General features: G+C 40.0%; 1 protein-coding gene across 5 annotated transcripts in view; it reads right to left on the bottom strand.

Annotated features, from left to right (window-relative positions):
- Positions 1–13982, bottom strand: part of UQCC1 (ubiquinol-cytochrome c reductase complex assembly factor 1) — a 150092-nt gene that overhangs the window by 54913 nt on the left and 81197 nt on the right. For all 5 annotated transcript variants that reach the window (XM_037012775.2, XM_073236684.1, XM_037012776.2 and 2 more), the window contains one exon: positions 10399–10456. In XM_037012775.2, the coding sequence (XP_036868670.2) occupies positions 10399–10456 (58 nt within the window). The remainder of the gene's footprint in view (positions 1–10398; positions 10457–13982) is intronic.

Raw genomic sequence — 13982 nt, 5'->3', positions numbered from 1 at the left:
GGAGTTCTACTGGGAAAATAAGATGCTGAACCATAGTCCTATCTATTCACTTTCACTATATTCAGCTACATAAAAGCTCAATTTATTTTTCCCTGAGTTTGCAAATCAAACTCTCTAGGTAGTTAAGGACAGAGAAGTAGTCCTACTGTGAAGAACTTTTGTGTTTGTACTCTTCAAGGAAAAAAGTACAACTGAAGGCTGGGGCCCTTATCTTAGACAGTCAGCTGCCTGGAATGTCCAGACCAACCAAATGAAGGTCAATTTTTAGGCTACCTGACCTTGAAGCCTATACATTCAGACTCCTCCTTTCTTAGTTTAAAAACTGTTTTGAATAGATAATACAGGCACATGGTAAAAAAAACTAAGACTCCTTCCTATCTTCATCCCCTACTGTCCCAGTTCCTCTCCCTTAGGCAATCAGTTAGTAGCTTCTTAGGAATCCTTCCATATATGATGCATGCACCTACAAGATTACATGTATATCTATGATATACATATATATATGATAGCTTTTACATAAATGATAGCTTCTTCTTACATAAATGATAGCTTCTTTTCTTTCACCATTTTTCACAACACATTCTACACACATTATTCTTATGTTGAGCAGATTAGTCTTAACCTGCTACAAAAGGATGGAGGTGAAGAAATCTCAACTTCAACTCTGGGTTTCACCCCCAGATAACACACAGTCACCCCAGTGAAAGCTTTTTTAGACACCAGAGACAATAGATTTCCACTAATTTACCTACCAACTGTTAGGGTATCATCTGATCTAGGCTGAATTCAGTTATCTGGCAATTTTTACTATTCTACATATGACTAAGAAATAATAATAACAAAAAAATTCCTTTGGTAGCAAAAATGGACAAGTGCTATAATTTCAGCCAACACAACTATGTTACAGACACGTGCTAAGTGATTCAGATGCATTCTTTCATTTAATTCTTACAACAACTCTATGAGGCTAGTACTCTCACTGTCCCCGCTTTATGGCTGAGAAATCTGAGTCTTAGAGAAGCTGACATATGAACTCTGATTCAAATCTGATCCCAGAGTCATACTATTTTTTTGTCTCATTCCATTTACTCTATTTTTCATTTAATCCTCACAAGGGTAGTGATTTAAGTTTCCTAACTAGCCTCATAGGAAAGGAAGAAACTAAAAATGTATTTAAAACAAACACAAAAATAGCCACAGCAATTGAGTTTCAACAAGAAAGGTAAACCTACCCAGTACAACTCAAAGAAGATAGCCTGGCAAAGTAGAGTTATCAGAGCCTCCTGAAACATCCAGAAAAGGTTGAAGTCCATTGGAAGGTAAAAGAAAATGAGTGAAACAAGTTCAAAATGGTAAGCAATGACAAGAAGTTTGATGATCTTGATATATTCACTACAAAGCACAGCCAACACTTGACATGGGCTCTGACCGTATAACAATAATATTTGAGTCAATAAGTAAGCAAGCTATTCCACAACAATTGAGAATACCAGGTTTAAATAAAAGAAAAGAAAGGCTCTACTTTAATTTGCATCATGGATGCATTCCTTGAAATTAAATGCTGAGAAGTCAAATTACATTTTGCTACTGATTCAAATTCATAATTTCAGAGCTCTGTTCTGAAAGTGAATGGAGAAGGGAGAAGAGGGGACTTCAATGCTAAAATGTAATTTAAATTGCCCTTAAGAATGCAAAGTGAACATTAAAAAGAGACAATCTTCCACTTAAACCTAGAACTGCTCTTAAAAAATAAAGTCTATTTTTTTAAATCTTCTAAAAAAAGAGACAGTCTAATAACAAAAAAATTCTTGCATTAAATAATTAACATTCATTTAACAAGTATTTACTAAAGTACCTACTCTGATGTAGACTTAATCTGTGCATAAACTACTCTCTGTGTAGGAGCAATTCCAGGAGCCCCTCCCAAGTTTGATGATGTTCTTAAACCCACAATTTATTGACATTTTAAGCTTCACTCTATCCTTGTTGCTCTGTGATTCCAGTGGTCCATGAATAATATTAGTTTCCTTTACATAAAAGGAAAGGAAAGGAAAAAAAAAAGTAGTGGTCAAGCCCTAGTCCAATTGTTTCCTATTATCTCTAAAAGGCATGTGTAGACACAGGGAAAAGGGAAGAAAGATTCATTCACTAGGAATCTCAAAAAATAAAGCACTAAGATATAAATTTTGCTTTATGGCAAGTAATAATGATTACTGTCATTTATTAAGTTCTCTAATATGAGACTTTTCATGATAGGAAGCATTTATTTGCATTCACTCTTTCAATCTATATAACCATTGGTTTAGTGTAACTGTCCCCAGTTCAGAGAAAACCTCTGAGGAGGCTAAGTAACTTAAGGTTACAAGTGGAGAAGAGAAGAGCTGGAATGAAGCCTGAGCTTCCCCCAACTTCCCCCAAGCCAGTGTCTCCCAGAGCAGTGTCGGTATTGGCTCTTTCCCCCATTCTGTGACAGCACAGTTCCCAAAGTCTCTTCCTGTTAGATCAGACGAGGAAGACACTACCTGCAGAGTTCAAAGGAATGACTTTCTAGCCATGCTTTCCTCCTCTCTGCCTAAGCCTGGGAGGGAAGATTTCTTGTTATTTCTCATGCTGACTTCCTGCCATGTACTGGCAGCTCTGAGCATCCTGTCTAGCTTGCTCTGTTAGGGCCTTCTGACAATGCAAGTTGAGTTTTGGCCTTGTTTCTCCCTCATGGTAACTTGTAAGCTGCTCAGAGCAGATATGATTTTGAATTCAATAAAGACTAGTGGGCACACAGGCAGGTTTGTCACTCTGGCTGCTATGAAGGAATCCCAAAGGGGACTTTCCACATAGCTTGTTTCCCTTACACTGCTACTAGCAAAGGCCAAGAAAGTAGAGCCCACATGACCACGCTCAAGCCTCAGCAGTGCGCTAATGAATAAGTTTATTTATTTGTGAGCTGGCACACCAACCCTTTCCTGGGGCTGTGTACATGGCTATCTCCACCTAGTTTCCTAAACTCCCTCCTGAAGTATAACCTTTATGTGGGGAGCATAAGGGCCACAGGACACTTCGTGGGCAAACAGACAAGTGGGGTGAGGTACTTCCTGAAGCCATCTCACCTGACAGTGAGCCTCCTCCAAGAGCTACAACTGGCCTGCGGCCTGCCTGTTCGATCCACTACAGAGAACAAGCTCCTGGGCAGCAGGTACCAGTGCTCTTAGGTTATGCAATGTTAATAAAATGATGCTGCATAGGCCTTTGGTTTGAGCAAAAAGCTACATGTGCAGGTGTTTGAACAAAGTGACTCTGGCTGGGGGAGGGAAAAAGAGGATGTGCACATCGCCAGGGTTCGCCATATATTATAGCAGGTCTGGAGCTGCTGGAATCCAGCATAAGCTCAAAAGCCCTACAGCTACATCAAACCTGTTGTGGCAGTTTTAGAGTCCTCTTGTAAAGGCTGGAGTGTCTGCCAGAGCAGTTCTCTGGTTGGACAGAGGCTGGACCAGTCTGTTTCCCAACCCCTTCCCAGTTCCACACTTTCCTTCTCTTTTTTCCCAGAGGCTTCTTCCACTAGGCTTATAAAAATGTTCCAGTGTTTCCCCATCTTAAAAAATAAAAAACAAAAAAATGCTTCCCCTCCATCCTATTTCTCCCTCTAGTGATCATCCTTTCTTCTTTCTCACTTGGAAGATCTTGGAAAGTAGTTTACAATTACTTCTTCTCCTCCTATTAACTCCTCAAGACCCGGTGTCCTCTGCTTCTAGACCCTAGCAGGTTGATACAACTGCTTTTTTTTTTTTCTTAACCATCCCCAAGCAGCCCTCCTTCCCCTGTGCTCCCGTAAGATCTGTATGTCTGCTAAACACAGCACTTATCACCCTTCACTGTTTTCATGTTTGCTTGTTGTCTCTTCCAGGACACAGTTCCATATAGTTTCACAGGTTGGTGCTACACTGTTCATATTCAGGGAAAAAGACTCCATCCCTGTGACCAACAAAAGGTGACACTCAGGCAAGAAGTAAAGTGTTGCAGAAGGAGTATAGTTCATACAATTAGCTCCGGGTTTAAGTATCGGACCTTTCATTACTGATAAAGAGGCCTGTGACTTTAAATCCCTTAAAATGGCCAAAATCATCTCCCCATTTGTAAAATAAAGGGGTTGGACTAGATCTGTGGTTTTCAAAGAGCATTCTGAATTTCCATGGAGCTATGTAAGGATCCCTTACCAGTGGGCACATTTGTGAAGACCTGAAATGAGCAAGTCATTCCCCACTTCTTCAACCCAAGCAGCAATACTTTTTAATCTAGTCATATATTGTGGCTAAGCATAAAAATTTCATTTTTAGAAAGGGTTCTGCTAATAAAAAGACTGAAAATCACTAGGTTCCTCTGCCTAGAACAACTTGCTAAATTCTACTTATCATTCAGGTGTCAGTTTAAATGTCCTCTTTTCAGTGAAGCCCTCCCTGAGTGACCGACCCAATGAAACTATGTACCTCTCTTCTTCCACAGAGCCCTATCATTCCCTCTGACAGATACTACCCCGGTTGTATTTATTAGTGACTTGTTTAGTCTCTCTCCCACACTCTAAGTCCTATGAGGGCAGGCAACAAATCTGCTGCATACAGTAGGTTCAATCAGAAAGTAAATGCTATAATTACACAGAATTATCTTTAAAAATAAGCAGATATGTAACTGATAAATAGTACTAGTTATTATTAAATATTATTAGAATTTATAATTAGTTACTTTGGTAGCTTTAATTACCAATGAGGAAAGCAACTTATACTTTGAGTTAGCCAGACCCATGCTTGATTTTCCTTTCCTCCATATACTAACTGGCTCTTTAGACAAGTTCTCTGACTTCTCTAAGTCCCTGATCCCTCATATGTAAAACAGAAATGACGTAGCTATAAGAATGTGTGAGATAATATAGGTAAACAAAAAAAGGCCCTATATATAAAGGACCTAGTAGTTATACTTATGATACACCTGGCTTTAAAATAATTTTTAACAATACAAACTATACTTTACTCCCTCTATACTCCATCTCCATCACAGGCATATTTTAACTATATTTGTTCCATTCCATTTTCTAAAATTTAAATTAATTTCTGCATCTAGCAGGTGCTAGTGTCCCATGACAAATTTTTAAAGGGGAGTCTCAACAAATCTATTAACACTCACAATGCCAACATAAATTCTGATTACACACATCTCACTACCCAGGGAAATGTAGGAAGAGGCAGAGCTTTGCCACTCTCACCTGACCAACAAGCATTGCCAGGACACTTCCAAATGCCAAGGAAGCCAAGTCACATATGAGGCCATTAATTATGTCTAAAGACATGGGACTGCAGGAAAGAAATATCTTATGTTCAAGTCTTTCCAAAAAGATAATAAAAACAATTCTCACTCTCAATAAACTCACAACCCACAAAGAAGATTGATACATATAGAATAACATAGTCTAACCCCACACACAAAAGTAAATTAGACATGGATCAAAGACCTGAATGTAAGTCATGAAACCATAAAACTCTTAGAAAAAAACAGGCAAAAATCTCTTGGACATAAACATGAGCAACTTCTTCATGAACATATCTCCCTAGGCAAGGGAAACAAAAGCAAAAATGAACAAGTGGGACTATATCAAGCTGAAAAGCTTCTGTACAGCAAAGGACACCACCAATGGAACAAAAAGGCATCCTACGGTATGGGAGAATATATTCATAAATGACAAATCTGATCAAGGGTTGACATCCAAAATATATAAAGAGCAAACCCACCTCAACAAACAAAAAGCAAATAATCCAATTAAAAAATGGGCAGAGGAACTGAACAGACACTTCTTCAAAGAAGAAATTCAGATGGGCAACAGACACATGAAAAGATGCTCCACATGGCTAGTCATCACTGAAATGCAAATTAAAACCACAATGAGATATCACCTCACACCAGTAAGGATCGCTACCACCCAAAAGACAAACAACAACAAATGTTGACGAGGTTGTGGAGAAAGGGGAACCCTCTTACACTGCTGGTGGGAATGTAAATTAGTTCAGCCATTGTGGAAAGCAGTATGGAGGTTTCTCAAAAAACTCAAAATAGAAATACCATTTGACCCAGGAATTCCACCCCTAGGAATTTACCCTAAGACTGCAGCAGCCCAGTTTGATAAAGACAGATGCACCCCTATGTTTATCGCAGCACTATTTACAATAGCCAAGAAATGGAAGCAACCTAAGTGACCATCAGTAGATGAATGGATAAAGATGTGGTACATATACACAAGGGAATATTATTCAGCCATAAGAAGAAGACAAATCCTACCATTTGCAACAACATGGATGGAGCTAGAGGCTATTATGCTCAGTGAAATAAGCCAGGTGGAGAAAGACAAGTACCAAATGATTTCACTCATCTGTGGAGTATAAGAACAAAAAAAAACTAAAGGAGCAAAACAGCAGCAGATTCACAGAACCCAAGAATGGACTAACAGTTACCAAAGGGAAAGGGATTGGGGAGGATGGGTGGGAAGGGAGGGATAAGGGGGGAGAAAAAAGAAAGGGAGCATTATGGTTAGCACGTATAATGTGTGGGGGGGGCATGGGGAGGGCTGTGCAACACAGAGAAGACAAGTAGTGATTCTACAGCATCTTACTACGCTGATGGACAGTGACTGTAATGCGGCATGTGGTGGGGGGACTTGGTGATGGGCGGAGTCTAGTAAACATAATGTTCCTCATGTAATTGTAGATTAATGATACCAAAATAAAAATAAATAAATAAAAAAAGAATAACATATAAAAATGTTCAGTGACAAGTGTTATAATAGAAGTGCCTATAATATTATGGGAACACCAAAGAGGAAGTAACTAACAGAAAAGTGAAGGTGTCAAAGAGGAGATAGATCTGAGTTGGATACTGAATGAAAAACAGGAGTTTGTACAGTAGAAAGGAAGGTGAGAACTTTTTAGGCAGAAGAAAACTTTGTGCAGAAGGCTTGATATTTCTATTGCATGGTTTTATTTTTTCTTACAGAAGAGGGAGCAGTGGCGGTAGTGGTGCCTAGACTGGCACCATATGAGACTAGCAAAGGCACCCTATTTGGTGGGATATATGAATGCTATGCTAAGAAAATATTTTAACCTGAGAATGATGGAGAACATTAAGAAGGAATGTATGTGTATGTACTGATCCTATCTGAGAAGACCAATAGCATGGTAAGGGGTGAGGCTGATGGCCAGTTTTCAGGTACTGTTGCTTGCAATCCAGTGAAATCAATTTAGCAGGTGACATCCTGAATTTTTATTTAAAATGAATTAAGGTGAAATAGAAAATATCAGAAGTTATCTGACATTGTAAGGATAAGTTTTACAAAACTTTTATATCAGATATACGTGTATCTTCTGGCTCACTAGGTAAAATGCATTTGTTACTATAAGCCATGGTCAAAAATGTCTGAGTTGGGTGAATAATGACTGATCAGACAAAAGGGTGAGGAAAAAGTCATGTAGGCCTCCCAGGTTTCTAGTGTGGGCACCTGAATGGATTACAATGCCATTGCCCAAGATAGGGAACAGAAGAAGAGGCCTGCTTTTATCACGTCCATGTGGGGAAGCTGGAAAGCCCAGACAGTATCCTCTCTCAGCCCTGTTTCAGCACCCACAGTCAAGACTCTTGTTCAGCAAAGACAAAGCATACATAGTCATTGCTGCAAAAGCTCACATGAACATACAACCAATAACAGCCCTCTAGGAACTGGGAGAGTCCTAGTCCTGAATTCCAATTCACACAAACACTTGGGAACGAGAGAAAGCAGACAGGCTAAAAGAAACATCAAGACCTCCTCCAGGGAATTAATAGGATGTGAAAAATCCTATCCCTGTTTTAAGAGTCAAAAGGGAGCCATCACACTTGGGATCACAAGCAAGCTTTCTGAGAAATCCAATGCAGGATACTCTGTTTATTAGGGTTTTGAGGGGTTTTGGGGGATGGAGGGGGTGGGAAGATTCTTTCAGCTCTTCTAACTGCTTTCTAAGCCTCCCCACCTCTCCCTCACACTACATTTACAGGAAGTATTTCAACCCTACACATCTCCAGCAAGGCCACCAAGTCCTGTAACACTGGATCTGGCTACCCATCAGTTACCCTCCTGGAGCTTCAAGCTAAAAGAACACAGCTCCTCCACAGACTTGGGATAGACCCATTATGCCTCCCAATACCCCATCGCTGAGAAAAGCGAGTTTCCCCAATCCTTCTTGGAGGATCACAGCACAATTAGGCCCCTACCTACCTTTTGTTGTCCTTTCTCAAAGAATTCCTCCACAGACCTGCCCTAGACACTGCAGACAACTGGCTCCCTCAAATACTCCATGTTCTGTGTTTTGTTCCTGATATTCCCTCAACCTAAAATGCCCTCCTCTACTCAGACAGAAATTCTACTCACTCCTCACAGTGCATCTCAAATTTCACCTCTACCACAGAGCTACTCTTTATCCAACACTCCCTCCACCCCACCAAATTTGGATTTAGTCATTCCCTCCTTGCCTTGGGCACAGTACTTCTTTTATTGTCATCTATTACAAGTACTTGTACTCTGTTTTCCACTAAGACTGAGTTTCTTGAAGGTGCATATAATGTGATATCCTTCCCTCCAACACCCCACAGTCCTTAACACACAGTATGTTCCCATAAGTTCGCTGAAATTTCAGTGAAAAGCTACTGATTTATTCCACCAAAGCCTGAAGATCATAAAACTAAGGAGGAAAGGTGGAGGGGAGACCAAGTGTAAATGTGAAGCAGACAGCCTCCCTCTCCTTATTTAACTGTTGGTGGTAATCCCCACTCGCCTGAGAAATTAAACCAACCTCAGCAAGGAAGACTCCACAGGTATGTTTGGAAATGGTGGCTAACTTGAAAGAACTACAAGTAGTTTCAAGGTTGTTGCAGCTGCTATTAGTGAGGTATTGACCTTGGGATGTGGTCACAGGGATTATATACTTTATTTTGCCATCCACTCCCTCTAACACTCTGATTCTTCTAGCTATATGGGCAATAAAGAGTCTTTCACACCATCTCTGAATATTATATTTGAGCTCCACTGGGAACAGCCTAGCCTTCTCTCTACCTTCCCCCCTTTCCAGGGAGTAGTGCCACCTCTGTAGTCCTTTACTCTTGAAAAAGCAGTTTTCCTCTCAGTATGTCCAGCTTTGCTCTCTGAACCTTTTTCTTGCCTTCAACCATTCAGACAGAAGGAAGTGTGCCTTCTTAGCTGCCTGACTAAAAGACGTGGCATATTCAAAGGCTAGGCAGAACCAGTAAAGGTTCTGAGAGCTGCAGCTTCCTCTGTGATCCCATAAGCACTTTTACTACGATTTATTATAAACTTAGCCATTCTCATTTATCACTACCATTTTACATGTCTTATCTCCCTCATTAGACTGTGAGCTTCTTGAGAACTATCACTAGTTCCCAGCAAACTCCCAGAATACACTGTGTACTCCGTAAACTACCAGCTTAGGAAAAAAATAACATAAAATAAACTGCCACCTTGGACCCATCAGCCAATTTGTGACTATGTGAGTTCAGAACAAGAAGTATTTCAGAGGTGATCAAAACCAAAAAGTCTTTATATAGTAGTCAATCCTGTGATGCAAAGCTCAGCTGAAGGCAGGCTCAAACAAGGGTCCTTTTGACAGGGCAACCATTCCCCATGTTCCTCAGATACTCACTATGGTTAAAGCAGTAAAGTTAGTTCTCCAGAATTTACTTTCCCAAGATCTGGCAGTTCAAAAAATACATCCCTCAGCCCCCACCTCAACATTTCTCCTATAGCCTTCTGACCTTTAATACTGTGTAACTAACATTAGATGAAAAATTGATTTTTTTGGCTACTTAATTTGCAGTTGAAGAAAAATACTGTTTAAGGTGTTAAATATTTTTACATGCAACAAACCTAGCATGAATCTGACCTGTATGCACATTTTAGAAGTACAGGCATAAATGTCAGTGCTATAATTTGTTACAGGTTTCTGATGACCAGCAATGAAAATGACCACGGATTCTCACAATTCAACCCACTTTTACGTAAATGTGAACTTTCCTAAAACAGCTAGGGTAGAGAACTTTCCAACCAAACTCATAGAGTCTCTTAGAGAATACTCGATAGCAATGTTCACTGAGTTAGGTGTTCTTTGAGAAAATCCTGCAAATATTAGTTTCTTTCTGGGACTATGCTTTGACTTTTAATAAAAATATACTTCAAGACAGTTATTAAAATTAAAGGAATGTTTTTAATGCTTGAACAACTGCCATTTCATATGATCAGCTCTACTGAAAGCTATACCTTCAGTCAGCAGTGTTTAAAAGAAAACACATTTTGTGACTTCACTTAAATTGTTCACTTACCAGACATGAAGCAGAGTTACAAGAAACCATGAATTGAATGTATCAGGCATCTGACACCCTAGAAAATAATAATAAAGGACAAATATGTGAGGATTTAAAGAAAGAATACTGACTACATTTTAAATATTGGTAGGAATTTGTTCAACTAAAATACATGGCAGTTACAGTACTCTCTGATTATGCTATTATACAGAAGGCTAGTGGAACTATAGGGCAAGACCATGGGATAAAAGAGTACTGAATGCAGTCAACCAGCCTTATAGTTCCAGCTCTGTTACCACCTTTCTGTGTGACCTTGGGCAAATCACTTCTCTTCTCTGAGCCTCAGTTTCCTCACTTTACATAATGTGGCCTAGATGATCTCTATGGTTCCTTCTCACTTTCATGCGATACTGTGCTATCTTCCCATCCTGATCTCAAATTCTTCTGGAAAGCTAGGCAGACATCACCTTACCTACCCCACTTAAGTACAAGCTTTTCTCACTTGAGTTCTGCTGAGAAGTCTAAGTTCCTTCTAGTATCCTTTTCCTGTCTTCTTTCCTTAAGGTGACCCAATGTGATACAAATGGCTGTGCTGAATGATTCATCCAAAATAAATAACCAGGAAAAAGAAGTGGGGCTCTAGGGAGCTATAGCTGAATAAGACTGCAGATCATGTCTAATGAAAGGCCACTCATCAACCCCAGGAATAACAAAGCTGGACAGGGCTTCTCCTTGGTTTAAGATACCAAAAATCAAGATATCAGCCATCCAAACCTCTCAATTCTTAGATCTCGAAGAAATGCCTCTGGCTGGATAAGGGGTCCCTCACTGAATGCCCTCCTTATTACATGACAGGAAAAAAAAAGAGCAAGAGGATAAAGAAAAAAGAACTAGTGGGAAATCTGGGCCCTTAGGGTATAATCTATCTTCAGAGGAATGACTCAAGAAAGAAGTAGTGTCTTTTGCCTTTTAGCCAACAATAAATTATACAAGGGACTAAATGATAACAAATTGGGGTTACTAAGAGAGAAAACACAGAGCAGGACCTCTGTGAGGTATACTAACAACACCAATAATAATAAAGAGCTGTCATTCATTGCGGGCTTATTATGCGCCAGATTATAATAGGTGGTTTACATGCATTAGCTCAATGAATCCTCCCAACAATCCTGTGAGGTAGGTAATGATATTATCCCTATTAGACAGGTGAGAAAACTGACTCTTAGATCATGACAGTTGCCCAAGGACACAAAGCTATGAAATGAAACATCTGGGATCAGATTTAGATCTGCTGGATTCCAGACACTATGGTCTTAACTGTTGACTGTCTCTCTAATACTAGTATCAGAAACTAACATTCACTAAGGGCCCATGCTTCCTGCCAGGTCCACTGATAGTCATGTCAATACATTATCTCTTAATCCTCACTTCAACCCTGGAGGGAGGATTTATAACCCTCATTTTAGAGATGAGGAAATGCATTCTAAAAGGCTAAGTAACTTGTGGGTAGCTACAACATTAATAAGCCAGTGGCTGGACTGGGGTTTAAATCCAGGTCTGTCACAAAGCGACACCAAAATACTCTGGTGAGCTTACTGGGAGGTGCCCAGCAGCTGTCAAGTGGACTTCCTCTTGGGGCCCTGCAGGAGGGAGGTGAAAGCTGGCCTGGCCAGCCATACAGTTATTAAGACACATGCCATCTGAGAGCAGGCCAACCACCCTCCACCTAGAACAAGAATAGCCATGAGAAACTCTCAAGCCCGGATCTGAAATTGGGTCTTTTTTGGATGCTAGAACAAAACATTAAAAAGAAAAGTTTTCTTGGAAGTCTGTCTTTCAATCTGGAAAATGAAATTTGGCTGCTTCTAAAGGACAATCTGTTCAATTGCTACCTCTACATCAAAGCTTCTCAACAGCCTCCAGGAGCCTTTCCAGTTTTCTCAGAGAGGGAATCAGTTCTTGGGCTGGAAAGTAAACAGACAGAGAGGCCAGCAGCTGGGCATGGGTCACAATTTCCCCATCTGGGGGTCGGCTCAGGGCTGAAGATGGGAAAAGAGCCGGCATATGAATGACTCCTTATACCCAATGGGGTCAAAACAGAAACCCACAGGATAAAGTCCTGAAAAACAAGACCACTGTGAGTTTGACTACAAGCAACGCAAAAACAAAGCAGATTCCTCAGCTGAATGAAATGTGTTTAAACACTTCAAAGTTAAAACCTGCTACAGTCTTTTGCCATGAACACATTCTTGCTCCAATACACACCCAGTGCATTATTTTCTGAGACTTGGTACTTACTTCCATGGCACCAAGATGGATAAACGTAAGTAATTCACTGTTATGGGGCAGCAGTATTAACCGAAATATTTGTTTATGCAGGCTCTGGAGTCAGACTTCTTGATTCGAAACCTGGGCTGTACCTCTTACTCACTATGTGACTCTGGGTAGTTACTTAGCCTCTCAGTGCCTCATTTTCTTTGTAAAAATGGGACAAAAAGAGAACCTACTTTGGAGGGTGTTTGTGAAGATTAAATGAGATAAGTCCTATAAAATGTTTAGAAAAATGGTATATAATACGTACTCATAAGTATTCAGTTTTTGCAGTGAATTATTTAAAAGTTAGAGTTTAAATTATCTTTGAAAAAACTCACTAGGTTAAGACTGTGACAAAAAAAACACTGACCTGAATCTCTGACTCAAAACTAACTTATTAAGGAGTCCTCTCCAAGGTATTAAGTCTCTTAAGGGCTAAAGACAAAGCAGTTTGCAGACAACAATGTGGACTTAAACAAAACCTTTACTGATTGGCCACCACTGCTCCAAAACACTCTTCCTTACAGCACTGGTCTCTGGAAGACTAGTCAGCAAACCACTGCACGCTCACAGAAGGTACACTTATTCATGCCACAAATGACATCATCAGAACATCTTGGAAACAAGAGTGGGCAATGAAGGTATCTCATTAGTCAGAAGTCCCAATATCTAGGTCTCCAGATCAAGACCTTTGAACACTTCGGCTCTGAGATGACAGAGTCTACAACTTTGGCATTTTATAGGGACCTGTTCAAAAGGCTGAAAGGCACACTGTTTACTCACAAGCACACTGTAAGTAAACAACTCATTCTTATACAATAGTCATGAAATAGTGCTGACCTTACTTTTGTTGGATGAGTAAGGAATATACTGGCACCTGAGGCTCTGCATCCATTTAAAAAATTAGTGAATTCTCAGGACTCTAAAATTCAAGCCCTAAAATACCAAAAATCTAAAGGAGCAATCGCCACTTTAAAGGGGTAATCTTGCTTAAGAGAAATTAAAGAGGACACTAATAAATGGAATTTCATCCATGCTCTTGGGTACGAAGAATTAATATTGTCAAAATGGCCTTCCTGCCTAAAGCAATCTACAGATTCAAAGCAATCCTTATTCAACTAACATTCAGATCGGGGGGCGGAGCCAGGATGGCGGTGTGAGTACAGCAGTGGAAATCTCCTCCCCAAAACACATAGAGCTATGAAAATATAACAAAGAAAAATCTTCCTAAAATAGAGACCACAGGACACAGGACAACATCCAGACCACATCCACACCTGCAAGAACCC

Source organism: Manis javanica, chromosome 5 (genome assembly GCF_040802235.1).
Source record: "Manis javanica isolate MJ-LG chromosome 5, MJ_LKY, whole genome shotgun sequence".
NCBI classification, from domain to species: Eukaryota; Metazoa; Chordata; class Mammalia; order Pholidota; family Manidae; genus Manis; species Manis javanica.
The sequence above is the reverse complement of the archived record's forward strand: the minus strand, read 5'-3'. Positions and strand labels throughout refer to the sequence as shown.